The 17285-nt window shown below is 36.0% G+C and overlaps 1 protein-coding gene across 1 annotated transcript in view; it reads right to left on the minus strand.

Moving 5' to 3' along the window:
* LRGUK (leucine rich repeats and guanylate kinase domain containing) overlaps nucleotides 1-17285 on the minus strand; it is a 126326-nt gene that overhangs the window by 33584 nt on the left and 75457 nt on the right. The window contains exons 13-14 of the mRNA XM_044678025.1: nucleotides 8004-8161; nucleotides 710-798 (exon numbers count right to left, since the gene is read on the minus strand). Of these exons, the coding sequence (XP_044533960.1) occupies nucleotides 710-798; nucleotides 8004-8161 (247 nt within the window). The remainder of the gene's footprint in view (nucleotides 1-709; nucleotides 799-8003; nucleotides 8162-17285) is intronic.

Genomic DNA, 17285 nt, shown 5'->3' on the forward strand with positions numbered 1-17285 from the left:
TCTCTCTCTCTCTCTCTCTCTCTCTCTCTCTCTCTCTCTCTCTCTCTCTCTCTCTCTCTCTCTCCTTCTATCCAAGACAAAAGCGTGATAAGGGTCACACACTTAGGATTAAGTGACTTGCTCAGGGTCACACAGGTAGGAAGTGTCTGAGACTACATTTGAACCTGGGTCCTCTACTGGTGTACTTTCTATTGTACTATCTAGCTGCCCCTAGGTACAGCTCTTATTGTTTGCCTCAAAATGCCCTGAGGTCATGGGCTGAAAACTGGAAGGGAAATCCTCTGTTTTTATAGATGAGGATTCTGAACTTACAGAGAAGTTAAATGACTCATCCAGGCTCATAAAGCTGTAATTACCTGAGCAAGAATGTGAATGCAGTTTTTCTTGACTCTAAGGGCCATACTCTCCCATTGCACTAAGCTGCTGTAACAGTGATCCAGACACAAAATTGTTATTTAATTATAATTATTTAATAACTTTCTTCTTCTTTTATGAAAGCTTATTTATTATATTTGTTACAGAATAGTGATAAATTAAAAAGGGAATATGGTTGAATTAAAATTAGCCCACTTTGATATTTTTTCCTAGGGAATTTTTCATTTTTATTGACAATTTAGGAAATAAATGGCATATATGAGTACTCAAAAAATTTTTAGATGAGAAAAAATGTATGGATTGAAAACTTACTTGATATAAAATGATACCTTACCTTTGAAATAGGGTAGTATGATCTGCAGGAACCTTTCCCATTAGGGCTTGCCGGGCTGCCTCACGCCGTTTCTGCATAGAAGTTATTTCCTAGGCAAGAAATATGATCACCAATTATATTCATATTAAAAAGAGCATAGTCATACCCTTTGATCCAAGAATACCTCTCCTGGGCCTATGCCCCAAAGAGATCAAAGAAAGGAGAAAAGAGAACAGAAGACTAAAGGAATGTTCACCAATTAAGGAATCACTAAAAAAACTATGGGGTAGCTAGATAGCACAGTAGATAGAATACCAGGCCTGGAATAAAGAAGAGCTGAGTTCAAATCTAAGCTCAGATACTTACTAGCTTTGGGACCCTGGGCAAGGCACTTAACCCTACTTAGCTCAGTTTTCTCCTATGAAAAATGAGTTGGAGAAGGAAATGGCAAACTATGCCAGTATCTTTGCCAAGAAAACCCTATGTGGGGTCATATAGAGTCAGACGTGACTGAAAAATGACCAAAACAACTAAAAACAAATCATGGTATATGAATGGAATAAAATATTAGTTTGCTATTTGAATAGATCAGGGTAATTGATGAGGGTTGGTAACTGAGAAAGCTTCAGAGATTTATATGAACTGATGCAGAATCAAGTGAGTAGAACCAGGAGAACAATTTTCATATTGACAACAGAGTAAAGACAACAGCATTGAAAGACTGAAGAACTCTGGGCAACACAATACCATCCACAAATCTAGAGGATCCATAGTGAAACACGCTACCCATTCGACAGAGGTGATAGACTTAGAGTACAGACCAAAACACTTTTTTGGAACATCACTAATGGGGGAATTTGTTTTGCTTAATTGTCATATTTGTTATAATGGTTTTCTCTGTTTTGCTGTCTCAGCTAGAGGAGGGAGATTACAGGGAGAGGAAATAAATTTTTTTAAATAAAAAAAATTCATTTAATTAAAAAGAAGTAAAAGGAGACATCAGGGAGTGAAGAAGATGATGGTATAATACCTAGAAAAATAACAATAATGATGGTTGACATTTGTGTGGGTCATTGTGGTTTAGAAAAGAGTTTATTTACATGGTTTCATTTGATCTCACACAGTCATCATCAGTTGATGAGTTATGGGTGGTATTAAGTCCAACCCAACCTCTTTGTTTTACAAAAGAAAAAACTGAGGCACAGGAAAGTTAAATTATTTGCCCAGGGTCACATAGGTAATAATTGTCAGATGCAGGGTTTGAACCAAGGTCTTCCTTAATATTGGTCTAGCTCTCTATCCACTATGCTATACTGACTCTCTAAAAGCTTTCCAATAAGAGTAGAATGAACATTTGTTGAGGATACCGCAGAGGAGATCCTTGTTGAACTACAAGCTGGACTAGACCTCTGGAGTCCATTCGAATAGGCCCAGAAAAGGCCTGATCTTCTTCCCATCTCCCTCTAAATAGTCCCCATCCATTGTATACTGGAGGATGCCTGACATTCCACATTGGGGTTACTCCATTCAAAGTACTATGTGACATAATGGAGCCACTACTGGGCTGGCATGGAGTCCTTCCTAGTGCCTCTAAAGGACATCTTATAGATATAAAGTGGATAAGTGGAGGGAGAAGCATGCTATCAAAGGAGGAACAATAATAAGGCAAGAAAAAAGAGTGGGAGGGAAAAAAGACAGTAATAAAAGAAGTCATCAAGCCAATAAAAATTACCAAAGATTTATAAATGTATGGGACATTTTTGTGCCAACATGTACCAAAGAACATATAATAGAAAAGAAGAGGCAAGCCAAAATTAGAACTATATACTCATTAAAAAAAACAGGCATACTTTTGCATTTCCAAATGACCAAAACCTCATTATTGAAATCCTACCCATCCTCCCAGCCTTCCTCAAATGCTACTTTTTTTTAGAAGCCTTTCTTAATCTCCTTAGTAAAAACTTATCTTTTCCTCCTAGGAATTTGCATCATACCCTTTTCTAATGCACTTATGTTCTCTTCCTATTTATATTTTATTGTTATGAGTAAATGTCATTTCTCCTCTAATACAGCAAGCTCCTTGAGAACTTCTTTTAAATTTCCTTCAGTGCAATGTTCTGCATGTAGAAGGTATTCAATAAACATTTTTGAACGAATGGCCAGTAAGTGTATGAAATATAATTATAATGTACTAAGTGATTCCCACAAGTCCTAGGGGAAAATAGTCTCAATTCAATGCAAAAATAATTTATAAGTGTGTGGCATGTGCAAAGAATTGGGGATAGAAAAGCTAAAAAGAAGCAGTCTCTAGCCTCCAAAAACACACAATCCAGTAGGAGATTAGATGTATTCACACAGAAATATGATACATGGTAGGATGTGATATGAATATTTGCTAGACCTGGACAGTGCTAAAAGAACATGTAAAGAGGGGGAAATGATTTTTAGTTGGGAGGAATTAGAGAAAAGGGGAGATAAGGTCAGAGAAAGCTTAGTTATTAACTAATAGTGGAAATTCAAAGAACAGAAGATGAGATGTGTGACCAGACTTAAACAACCACAATCTGGAAAGGCATCAGGCAAGTGAGTTTGGAGCAATTGTGAAGAAAGGGAGGGAAATTATTTGAAAAAGAATGATTTTATCATTCAAAAATGAATCATATCCTTTCTCATTTTTGATAAAGGCTCCAGGAGGAAAGGGGAACTACATGTGATGAGGTAGATTAACCAATTTTGCTTTTTAGTACAAAAGTTCTCCAAAAACAATTAACAAGGCTTTATTATTTATTTTAATCTATTTTTGTCACTGTTGGAAGGAAGGTTTTCAAACAATCAAAAACTGCTAATGAAAATAGTCAAGTGCTGACTATTTCTGTCTTTCTCCACCATTAAAATGCTAGTTTTCTTTTCAAATTCCTAATCTTTCATCTTAGAAATCAATACTAAGTATTAGTTCTAAGGCAGAAGAGCAGTAAGGGCTAGGCAATGGGGTTAAGTGACCTGCCCAGTGGGGTCACACAGCTAGGAAATGTCTGAGGCCAGATTTGAACCCAGGATCTCCCATCATCTCTAGGTATGGTTCTATCCATTGAGCCACCCAGATGCCTCCAAAATGTTAATTTTCAATAGAAGTAGCATCAATGACTTGGTAGAATCTACAATCTGTTCCCAAAATATGCCCAACCAGCTCTGTCCAAAAAAATTAATAATTCAGCACATCATGGAAATTTTAGTATTTTCTCTTGAGTCTTTTTAAATGCTGCTCTTGGGCAGCTATTAACAAAGGATATTAGCCATGTAGCACCATCTGCACACCACCTCTGAGATCCTGGATAAATAAAAATCTCTCTCTTTAGGAACAAACTATGAAATGTGATAAAGCCCCATGAAGATCTGGAGTTTTATAACATCATTGCACCTGTATGTTTAAAAAGAAAAACATGGCAAGGGAAAAAAAGCAACAGCAAAATTTGAGACATCTCTGGTGGTAGGTGTGGGTCAGAGAGTCTTTCAGGATAACTTCGGTACAGGAAACTCTTCTTTTTCTTTCATTTTTATTAAACAAATCCATGGGCTTTATGTCTATTACTCCTCTCAGTCACAACCCAGTGTCCTAAGATAACAGTGACACTATTTGTAGATGGCATTATCCACCCCCACTCATGCACAAAAACAATAATACAGAATTAAAGAATTGGGTTGTAAGATTTATTCTCATTGCTTAATAAGAAGTATTTTTTTTCACCCTGGCTATCTCTATGCATGACTCTGACTCTAGCAAGGACCAGTTACCAACTTTATTTAAGTTAATTAATATTTGTGAGCCTCAGTTTTCTCATCAGCAAAATGTAAATAGCAATATAAACTTTATATAAGTGTGTGCTATTACAGCTTGAGAAAATAAATACATAGAAAGGTAGCTTTGTACCAAGTCACACTGTTTTGTGGCAGAACTAGGATTAGGAAATATTTTAAAATTAAGTAATCTACTAAGAGTATTTTAAAAATGAAATAGGTCTGAGATTTTCTGATACTTTACTCCTACTCTACCATCAAGGAAAATCTTAGGACAATCTTTAGCCCTTCCACATAAACACTCTATAGACTGTGACATCTTTTCTCATTCAAGGCTGCCCTTAATGTTGATATTAATCTGATTTCACTTACTTTATAGCAAGGTGGTGCCCTGGAGAGAGTATTGAGCCTGGAGTCAAGAAGACTCATCTTCCTGAGTTCAAATCTGGACTCAGAAACTTATTAACTGTGTGACCCTGGATCAGTCACTTAATTCTGTTGGTCTGATTATCCTCATCTGTAAAATGAGCTGGAGAAGGAACTGGCAAACACTCCAGTATCTTTGCCAAGAAAACCCCAAACGGGGTCACAAAGAATCAGACATGACTGAAAAATGACTGAACAACTACACAACCTGCTAGAAGTCCTGATTTTCTGGTCTGTCTAGCCTGTCTCACCTCTACTCCATGATGAGGCACCAGAGCAGTACATTAGTGCAGGAGTATTCGTCAGTAATTACATAAAAATGCATTTGAAGAAGGAAAGTGAGTACAGCACACTATAATTTTATCTCTCAGTCAAGGCTGATATTTATTACTAATTCACATGGGCTAACTAATTCCTGACCACAAGAAATAGGTCAGACCCTCAAAGGCAATTTTCTTTTCTTTCCAAATCATAGCTTATTACCAGCCTACATTATTTGAACCCAAAAGGAAATCCTTTCACTTGGACTTTTAAAGAAAATCAACATTATATGTATAAAATGAGGAAATAGAAATTCATGTGAAAAAAATATTAGAGGTTTTAATGGATTAACAATTCAGTGTGAGTCAACATTGTATAACCAAGAACTAACAGGTCATTAGGAAAGACAAGCCTGGTGTCCTCGACTAGGGGTATGTGACAATATTTTTTCTTGGTCAGATCACTCTTAGAGCACTGTGTTCAGTTTGGGGTACCACACTTCAAGAAGGACAATGATCCATAGAAGAGCATGTGGAAGGAGGCAGTGAGGATGGTGAATAGTCTCAATATTGTGCCACATGAAAACTGATGATAGAGCATAGCCTAGAGAAAAGAGGACTTAAGGCAGACAATGTTTCGTTGTTCTATTGTTTTGGCTGTTTCTAACTCTTTGTGACCCCGTACAAGGTTTCCTTGGCAAAGAACCTGAATTGGTTTGCCATTTCCTTTTCCGACTCATTTTGCAGATGAAGAAAGTAAGATCATTAGGGTTAAGAGACTTACCCAGGGTCATAGAGGTAGTGTCTGAAGCCAGATATGAACTCAGGAAGATGACTGACTTGAAGCCTATGGATATGAAAGCTACAAGCAGTGGAGGACATCAAATGATGAGGGATTAGAATTATTCTTTTGCTTTCAAAGGTTAGAACCAGGGATAGAAAGAGACAACTTTAAACTTGATATTAAGGGGAAAATCTCTAACTCCCAGAGCTCTCTAATAATGGAATGGACTAACTTGGAAGATGGTGACCTTTCCCTTTACTGGATGTGTTCACAAAATGCCTAGGTGGGAGGCAGTTGGCTTAGTGAATTGAGAGCCAGGTCTATAGATGGGAGGTCCTGGGTTCAAATTTGGCCTCAGATACTTTCTAACTGTAACCCTCAGCAAGTCACTTAATCCCAATTGCCTAGACTTTACTCCTCTTCTGCCTTGGAACCAATATATGGTATGGATCTAAGGTGGAAGGTAAGGGTTTAAAAAAAAAAGAAAGAAGTGACTAGATTGTCACCTCCTAAGGATTTTGTAGATTGAATGTCGTTGTTAAGATGCTGTGACTATTTAATAATGTTTTATAAACTGCTTTACATACATGATTTCATTGGAGCCTCACAACTATCCTGTGCTGTAGTACAACTATTATTATCCTTATTTTAGAATTAAGGAAACTGAAATTGAAGTTAGCGTTGGCCAAGGTCATAGAGCTAATTAATGGCAGAGCTAGAACTCATGTTTCCTAACACCCAAGTCCCAATCCCTGCACAGAAAGAGTACCATAAATTATCCCTAAATTAAAAAGTAACTTTTACATGGAACCTTTTTTTATATAAAATATTTATTTAAAAAGAACAAACTAATCAGAGCATGCCATAGGGTCACAACTAAAGTACCATAAAATAATTAGTGATGTCCAAAATGTTGGCCCTGAGGCTTTGCAAGATCATGAAGTGCCTTCTTAAGTAACAAAGAAAGATCAAATTGTGTTCAACAGTTTCCAAGATGTAGTACTTGTAGGTGTTAATTACAAGTAAATTGTATTCTAATCCTTTGAAAATGAACAGTGTAGATATAGGCATGTAAAGCAAGTCACATGTAATCAGAACATCCTATTTTCCAAACATTCTGGAAAAGCAAGTTTCATATCCCACCACATCGTTTATGATTTGAGAGTTTCTAGCCAACATTATTACATCACTTGCTGTTATTAGAAAAGAAGAACTAAGAACTGTTATGAGTAAGATTAGATTAGCTAGTTATTAGGAATTAAGTTATAGCTAGCAGGAAGGAGCTGGAGCTGGGAATTCCAGGTTGGAATGAAGGAGGAGGAAGTGTGTCTGTGCCCTGAGTGTGGACTCCATTAGTGGGGGGCAAAAAACTGTTGCCAGCCTGGGAGACCTCAGAGCAAAGGACACCCTGCTTCCTGTTTTCCCCTGGGATCCTGAGTGTGGCATCTAGCAAAAGGACAAATCTACAGAACCAAGTAGAGAGGGTTTTGCTTGAAGCACTGTCCTCCAGTTCTCAAACTTCTCACTGCAATCCACTGATGATCTCTGGATGCCAGGAGCTAAAGTTGTCTCAGGAACCAAATAGAGAGGGTTTTGCTTGAAGCACTGTCCTCCAGTTCTCAAACTTCTCCTCCTCCCTTGGCTCTGTAGATTTGTAGAGTCTGGTAAGATGTTAGATTGCACACCCTTTTTCTAAATCTTGTACCCACTGAGGGGTCTGATTTGGTATAGATGAACAAATTGTGGATTAGAGGTAGATGTTCTTGGTCTGCATCTTGGCTCTGCCATTAACTAGCTTTGCAATCATCTCAGGTTCCTCACCTGTAAAATGACCCTGGACAAGTGATTTCTAAGGTCTTTTTACTCTCCAACATCCTATAAATCTAAGTGGGTACAGAAAGACAAAAGTAAGAAATGTGCTCTCAGCTGGCATGGACAAGAGAGCGGTGTTTGGAAAAATCTGTTCCTTTTTGAGAGCATTAAGTCTCTTTTGAAGATAACACATTACAATATTCAGTTTCACCTTTGCCCCAATCTTTTCAACTCTTACCGCTGGTATTTCTTCTGCTAAAAGTCTGGCTGATAAGCTAATAACATAATTTCTGTCTGTGGAGTCCAGAAAATCACTGAATAGAGAATTCGAAGAAAGGTGCCAAAAAAATTCTTCATTTTCTGGTGATCTCCTGGCATATACCTCCTTGCTAAAATCTGGTAAGGAAAGGATAAAATTAAAAATAAAACTTCTTCAAAGTCTAATACATTATTGGTTAAATAAGAGGAGCTCACTAAATATACATAGATTGAATTGAATTAAAATATTCCAAAATATCAGTTAAAGCAGTAATGCTTGATCTAATTGTAAAAAGAATCGTTATTATTTCTCTTTTGGAAAAATGCTTCCTTTGGAAAAGTGAAAATGAAATCAATTTACACAATGTTAAGAATAATATCTAACATACAAAGGAATGATAGCAAAGTTATTGTTAAACAAATTGATTGAACAATATGTCAATTTATTCTTAAAGGATGGGGTCCCCAGAGACTGAGTATACAGAATTTAAATTTTCATTATTACCAAACCTCTAGGAGCAGTTTAAATACCTTTAAATTGTTCAAATCCGATAGGTAGGTCTTCTGCCTTATGAATATTCATGAAAACCAATATGGGAGCACATAAAAACTTCTAGGATTATTTTGAGAACATAGCAAAGGAATAATTCTACTTACTAGATCCTATTTGAGTCAAAACCTAAATAAAATATAATTTTGTTCCAATGCTTTTTTTTACTAGCTTTCTCTCATAAATCATCTCCATTATAATGTAAACAATCATGATGATGCAATAAATACATGGCTGCTGCTTGGCCCAGGGAGGCTGAGATGCTTGCCCTCTCCCTCTTCTAGTAAGGGAAAAGGATACATATCAAATCTGAGCCCACATACTCAGACTGGGTTCAGCCTTGGTGGGGAGTCAGGCAATCTAGAGAGAATTCAGGGTCCTTCCTCCCTTCCCCCACATGCTTTGGTTCTTTAATCCTCATTCACAAGCTCCAGAGAGAACTACTTAAAGTTTAGGTTTGACTCATGTTTGGGATCTCTCTAAAGAAACTAGAATGGTACTTTATGTAAAATGTGGATGAATAATTGAATTGAAAAGCATTTATTACTTGTTTTCTAGGTGCAAAGCACGATGGTAAACACTATATTTGTATATGTATGTATGTATGGAAAATAAAGTATGATGCTAATTAGAGAAAATCAAGATAATCCCTAATCTCAAAAAGCTAACATTCTAACACAGGGACACAATCTATATAGGAACTTTCAAGTTAGATAGAAAGATCCAGTAGACCTTTCAGTGTGCAGCAATAGATCATGTATAAGACAGTTATTTCCTCTACACAAAAATAACTGTTTAACACAAAAGAATCATAAGTACCCACTGACAAAGTTAACCAGGCAGCGGCAATATTCTATGTTGACTGCTATACCCTCCCTGGAGGCTGATATTTATAACATTCAAACATGAAGCACTTTGTGGAGCTATTCAATCAACAGTGAATCAACTTTCACCTTAGTTCTACACATTGTAAAAAACATTTTATTTTCCCTCAATTACATAAAAAAACAATTTTTAACATTTAAAAAGAATTTTGAGTTCCAAGTTCTCTCCCTCTCTCCCTCTCTGAGATATTAAGTAATCTATTATAGATTTTACATTTGCAATCATGTAAAACATCTTTCCATGTTAGTCATTTTGTGGAAGAGAATATGAACAAACAAAAAATGAAGAAAGAAAAGTGAAATATAGTATGATTTCATCTGCATTCAGTCCCCGACTGGGGGCTGGTGGTATTTTCCATCCTGGGTCTTTGGCACCGTCTTGGATCACTGTATTGCTGAGCATAGCAGGTCATTCACAGTTGTTCATCATACAATGTTGTTGTTAGTGAGTGCCATGTTCTTCTGGTTCTACTCACTTCCCTTTGCATCAGTCATGTAAAGTTCTGAACTCCTTAGGCAGTTTTCTCCAGGTTTATGTCTTCTGGCAAGTCAGGCCCAGAATATTTTCTTGCTGGTGGTGATCTTCAAGTCCTATAGCAGTTGCCAGGGGCTCCTTCCAAAGAGTAGCCAGCGCCAATTAAGTGTTTAAGAACTTCTGTAGTATGGTGGAAAAAACACTGACCCTTAAGTGGGAAGGCATGAATTCAAATCCTATCTCTGACACTTACTAATGTGTATGATCTTGGGGAAGTATTAGCCTTCTTCAGACTTCAGTAACCTTATCTGTAAAGCGAGGTGGTTGGGCTAGATGATGTCTGAGGTCTCTTTTTCAACCCTATGATCCTATGGTTTCCTCCCAGACTGGAAATGTCTTTTTTTAAATTTTATTTATTTATTATTTTATTTTTTAAACCCTTAACTTCTGTGTATTGGCTCCTAGCTGGAGGAGTGGTAAGAGTGGGCAATGGGGGTCAAGTGACTTGCCCAGGGTCACCCAGCTGGGAAGTGTTTGAGGCCTGATTTGAACCTAGGACCTCCCTTCTCTAGGCCTGACTCTCAATCCACTGAGCTACCCAGCTGCCCCCTGGAAATGTCTTTCGTAGGTTTGATGTTCAATGATTTAGATGCTCAGGGAAAATAGCCCAATACCCAAGAGCAAGAGGACCTAGATAGCACAAGCGTCCACTGTTATGTATTCACAGTTGCCATTTCTGTTGGGGTGAGAGAGGGCTCCCATTACTCTTTCCACCTCTTATAGGAAAAACTTAGAAAGGGAATCTTAACCAGTACTCATTCTGAAGAGGGGATGAAAGAGAGAGCCAGATGAAAGATTTTTAATTTTAACCCTTTAATTTTTTTAAAATTTTAACCCTTTAAGGTCCACTAAGTGGGAGAATCTTTCAGTGGCCAATCCTCCCTGATCCAGTTTGCACCCCTCTTCTTTCTCCATAATATAAAAGAGCCATCGCCATCCCAGATCACTATTTGCCAATTAGATATTTATGTCCCTGAATGTTTCCAAGGAAGCTCAATATATCATGTGGAACAGTCATATGGATTTTCCCCTTGTTTGCTCCATGAGGCTTACTCTGATCTAATTAATGCTTTGGTGAAATGACACAGTAGTAACATTGGTGTAGTTCAAAGAATGACTTCTCTTTTAATAGTGATTAAAACATTTTCAGTGAAAATTATATGTTTGGGCCCATTAGCAGCTTTGAGAATATTCATGCTATGCTGACCATATTGTTTCAAATACTTCCTTTGGTAGGTGTTCCAGATAATATTAAAATATTTTCCATTATCCCAGTGTCTCAATGAACAAAAGATCAAGCTTTCAAAAAAAAAAAAACCGAACTAATAGTGTCATAATACCCAGTGAAAGAGCTTCCTGATACAATTCCAGTAAAAAGTGTCTGAATTAAAATCAACCTTGAGGCAACATTTTAAAATAAATTGCTTTGCAGTCCCTAAGAAGAACCAAGTTCTCCAGAAAATATGGGGTAGTTAAACTTATTTAAACACCTATTATGAAGCATTAAATGAATTTAATGGTGCATAGTAGATTTTAAAGTTATTTCATGGATTAGTATCTTTGCCAAGTGCAAGACTATATTAATGAAGTTTCCAAGGTACTGAAAACCACAATTCAATTGAATTCTAAATTGCTGAAACATTTAAGCTTAGGTGGTTTTAAACATATCAGAATAACAAGAAAAAAGTCATCTCTTTCTTTACTGTGATATTTTTATAACATTTTAACAGAACAGAGAATTTAGATTACACTACAAGAGATAAAACATACACAGGCAAAAATATTTCATAGGTCTGTTTCACCCCCCATTTCTTGTCCCCCAAATATAACAAGTATCTCATTACATGTAGGAGAGAAGAAACGAGAAATTCCAGAATTTCTATTTTCTGATGCTATGCAGAGATAGACACATTTATAGTTATATAAATGAAACTATGACTAAAAGGAGGCTCTAGTCATACAGACTTTTTAAAAATAACCAATTTCTACTCAGCTGACTGTATCAATTACATAGGTAATACAATTAAGTTATTAAACTGGCCAAAAATATGAGACTGCCCAACTATTTTTCAATATGGTGATTTTCATCATTAAAAATAGTTTTGAAGAAATAAGAAAAAGATATCAGGCTTATATCCTATTTATGTTTGATTGTTAATGGACCACCCTGGAACAAGGTGAATTAAACAAAGGCTGGTACCCAGGTGGTCACAGAATCAGTATTTCAGGCACCTTTTTGTGGGCTTTTTTGTTTAAAATGGCCTCTTTCCTAACTTTTCAGTCTTATTTCTTCCTTTCCACATTCCCTTTGATCTAAAGAAACTGGACTCATTATTCCAGACATAAGCCAGTCCATCTCTTGACTCTTGAGCATTTTTACTGGCTGACTGTCTCCCATACTCATGCTCTCTTTCCTTGTTTTAGCCACCTTCTGTCCAGTCTCAACTAAAACCCCACCTTATGGAAGAAGAGGGAACTTTTTGAGGACAGGTACTGTTTTTGCCTTTCTTTGTATTCACAAATCTTAGCATAGTGCCTGGCACATAGTAGGTACTTAACAGCCCTTTGCTTTTATTAGTCTTTTTTTCTGTGAAAACTTGAATTATACAAGTAAATGCATATATTACACAAAACAGACAACATTCATAAATGCTGTCCAAAGAGGATAAGATATGACTGAGATATACATGAGTAACCACTAGGTTTATAGCCCAAAGAGATTAAAGAAAGAGAAGACTCATTTGTATAAGAATATTTATAACAGCTCTTTTGGTTTTGATGTAGCAAAGAACTAGAAACAATGGATCAGTTGAGGAATGGCTGATGGTATATGCTTTTTTTGTTTGTTTTTTTCTTGGAGTCAATACTGTGTATTGGCTCCAAGGCAGAAGAGTGGTAAGGGCTAGGCAATGGGGGTTAAGTGACTTGCCCAGGGTTACACAGCTAGGAAGTGTCTGAGGCCAGATTTGAACCTAGGACCTCCCGTCTCTAAGCCTGGCTTTCAATCCACTGAGCTAACCCAGCTGCCCCCAGTATATGCTTTTAAAGGAACTTTATTGTGTCAAAAACATGACAAAGGGATGGATTCAGAGAAATTTTACATGAACTGATGCAGTGAAGTTAACAGAGCACGAACAATTTATACAATAATAACAACAATATAAAAGAAACAATTCCAAGATTAGAGAATGCAATGACTTGTCAGAGTTTGTGAGGACCAATGATACAGTAAGCTACCCAATTCCTGAGATAATAGTGATGGATATATAACAAGACATATATTTCCAGACATGGCCAGTGGATTGATTAGTTTGGGGTAATTATAAATTATTGTTACAAAAGTTTTGTTTCTCTTGAGGGAGTTGTGAGGACAGACAGACTAGTAATAATGTTACCCTCTCCAAAGAAGAAAGGTGTGTCATTGAAGTGTTTAAAAGGAAAATCCAAAGAAATGCAGACAGAAACACAGACAAGCAGAATGACTTTGAAAGTAGCATGTTGATTTTATTATATCCCTTTTAAGAAAAGAAACCTATACATAATAGAAATTCATAGATCCCATTTTAATCATCTTCTTTTCTACTGTTTATATGGAAATGCTTCTTTTTTTAATTTTTATTTTGAATATTTTCCCATAGTTACATATTTCATGTTCTTTCCCTCTCCCCCAACCCCTCTTTGCCAACTCGCAATTTATGCAAATGCTTCTTCCTCTCCCTTTTGTTGTTAAGAACAGGAATGTTTCTCTTCTTAAAAGTGGTATGTTCAAACATCTGATTCACTTCCCCAACCTCATCTTTCCTATAAGTTCAGTTGCTTAATTAACATACTCATTCAGAAAAAGGATGTTTGTTTTTTAATTGCTGCTTCAAAGGTCTTTTTTTTTCCCCCAGCAAAATCCCTTTTCAATCTTTGCAATCTTGGGTTATTCTTTTTTCCCCTGCCATTTGAACCAAAAGGTTTTTGAATCTCAGAGTTTTATAGAAGTCAGTCATTATTTCAATAAATTCACAACAGACAGAAAATGAAATTTTCCCCCACTGGCAGCAAATTCCAAGCCAAGCAATATAGTATTTATTATACAGTCATTTTAATAAAAAATATGCTGTCCAGAAATGCAAAATGTAAATGTTCTTAATTTCACCTCAAAATTATATATTTCATTATCATACTCTAAATACAAGTATTTCACTGATCTCCATGTTCACATCAATATTCCTCAGCAACTTGCAGCCTGATCCTAAAGTCTTCCACTTTTTGATAAGTTCCTTTTCTTCTATACAGGTTGGCAAGGCTTTTAATAGGAATTTGGAAGAAGACTCTTCTATTTGTCACCTGGTTTTACCAATGAAGATGACTAAATTTTAAGACCAAGATCCTTAATTTATTCTCCTCCAATTTTGTTATCCAACCTAAATTAGTTTGAGATAGTGATGTATGGATTCAATTATGAATTCAGTAAATTGAGAATTTCCACAAGAAATGACCATTTTAAAAAATGCATATCCTTAAATTAAAAAAAAAGAAACTAGCATTCATTGATATATTAATGGCTGCATTTACATAGACAATTTAAAGTAGGTACTTCTAATATTATTTAAAACAGCTAAATGAACAGATTGGCCATGCTCATATCAAGTTGTGAAAGTCAAGGTCTACTGAAAGGCACCATGGCATAGTGGATGGGACTGTGGACTTGGAGTGAGGAGGCCTGAGCCAGAATTCCAGCTTATATAGCCACTAGTTGTGTGTTCATACGTGAACCATTTATCCTCTCAAAATCTCATTGTGTCACCAGTAAGTTAAAGATGATGATGAAATTTACCTTATTTATCTCACAAGTCTATTGTGAAGCCTTTTCAACTTTGAAGTATTATTTAATGTGAATTGTTCTTTTTGGTTTGTCAGGAAAAATGAAGTCTGGAGCTATAGCTCTCTATAAACTGGGTCTGTCATCTGGAACAAAATTTCAATGATCCTAAGCAAGACTGAGTTGGTTTTTCCAGGTTGTGATGAATAATAAGGAAAGAAACAATTCAGAGGAATTTTTCTCAACTGTAAAATGATACCTCATATGCTAGACTAATGAATCTGTTAGACTTTAGACTTTGAATCTATTATTCATTAAGATGGTTAATTCTGAAAAAGCAAATTACTATGATGTGTATATTTAGCTTGTAGAGACAGCTCATCCTGTCCATCCATTCATCTGCCAAAGTGATTTTCCTAAAGTATGGGCCATGTGATGTCATCCTCTATTCAATAAGTTCAACTGTGGTTCTGTATTAATTCCAGGATCAAAATATTAAGTCCTGTTTGGCACTTAATGCTCTTCAGAACCTAGTTAATTCCTACATTTCCAGTCTTCTTACTCTCCTCGATGCATTTGACAATCTGGCTGCGCTGCCCTACTTACTGTTGCTTTCACACAACTTTTCTCCTATCTTAATTTTGCCCTGACTGCCCCCCTTTATTCAGATGCTCTTGTTTCTCACCTCTGCCTTCTGGCTCCCCTAGATTCCTATTCAAATCTCGTCTTTTCCAGGAGGATTTTCCTGATCGACTCTCTCTTCTCCTCTGCCCCTCCTCAGCTTTTAGTGCCTTCCCCTTTGAGATTATCTTCTATTTTTACACACACAGCATAGATAGCTAGTTCTACAATTTAGTAGACATGTATACTATATTTATAGCAAATCTACTAGATAGTAGATATACAGATAGTATGTGTACTATATCCTGTGTATATATACACATAGAAATATATAGAGAAGAGATCTATATCTACTAAAGCATAGATAGATAGTTAGTCTACTATATAGTATATGACATACAATATAGTAGATATATTATATCTAGGTACACATATGTATATGTATATATATATATATACACACACACACATACACAGTCAATTTTCAACTTTTGTTGGGGTAACATTTCTAGAAAATGGAACAAAAGTCAAAAACACAAATGTTGATACATTGAACCTATGGGAAAGAGGGAGTTAGATTCCCATGACCACTAAAAACTGTAATCTTTATTTAGAGATTGCCAAAAATACACTTTTCTACAAATGAGTCTTTATAACAAAACATTAACTCTGATAATATGCACTTTTCTTAAAATAGTTACCATAAAATAACCTATAAAATGTAGCACAAAAAATAAAATTAGCAATTTGCAAAAAAATTTTCTTGCTAGTAGTTCCCTAGAATTCTGTAACCTTTTGTGCTAACATCTCAAAAATTGTATTTCAGACAATGTTCATTTTTCATAATTTATGGCATCAATGATACCATAAGTACTATATAGCAAATAAAATTCTTAAAACTAAAACATTTTTAAATCTGAATCTTAGTTTCCACTATGTCAGATGGAGGTGTGAGGGTGCTATACTTCATACTAGATTGTTATAAACCTCTCTACCTTGGTTGGTCACCCTCTGAAAACCAAAGAAGAGGTTGCTAGGATGTTAGTAGCTACTGCTGGAAAATGCTGAAATTGGTATCTCCTTTGACACTCTGTCCTTCACAGTCAGTGGATGGTATTAGAGATGGTGAAGGATGTTTTGGGGGCTATTTGAGACCCTTAAAGGTCTCCTTGTCAACAGCAGCTGCAGACATTATGGTATGAAATATAAATATCTTTATTTTTTCACTAATGATTAGTATTGGCTACATGCCTGGCTTATAGCCCACTAGAAATTTGGGGCATAAAATTGCAATACAAAACTTGAGTTTTAAAAACCAAATAATGAAAATATGTAATGAATGCATAGGGAGATCTTTACAATGGTAGGGTGAACAAGACCAGTGAAGTGCCTAGTAGGAAAAATGAAAAAAGAAAAAGAAGAAAATGTGAAATATCTCATCAGAAAACAACTGCTCTAGAAAATATATCGAGGAGATTTAAGAATTTAAGAATTATTGGACCACCTGAAAGCCATGATCAAAAAAGAGCCTAGATAGCATATTTCAAGAAATTATTAAGGAAAATTGCCCTGATATTTTAGATCCAGAAAATAATTTAGGAATTAAAAGAATCCGTCAATTACCTTCTGAATGAGATCCTGAAAAAAAACTCCCAGGAATAGTATAGCCAAATTTTAGAGCTCCCAGGTTAAAAAAAAAAAAAGCATTGCAAGCAGCCAGAAAGAAACAATCCAGATATTTTGGCGCCATAGACAGGATTCACACAAAATTTAGCAACATCCATTATAAAGCAGTGGAGGGCTTGAAACAATCAAGAACAACCGACCCAGAAAAACTGTGTATAATTCTTCAGGGGTTGGGG

The sequence above is a fragment of the Gracilinanus agilis genome, chromosome 5 (genome assembly GCF_016433145.1).
Source record: "Gracilinanus agilis isolate LMUSP501 chromosome 5, AgileGrace, whole genome shotgun sequence".
NCBI lineage: Eukaryota > Metazoa > Chordata > Mammalia > Didelphimorphia > Didelphidae > Gracilinanus > Gracilinanus agilis.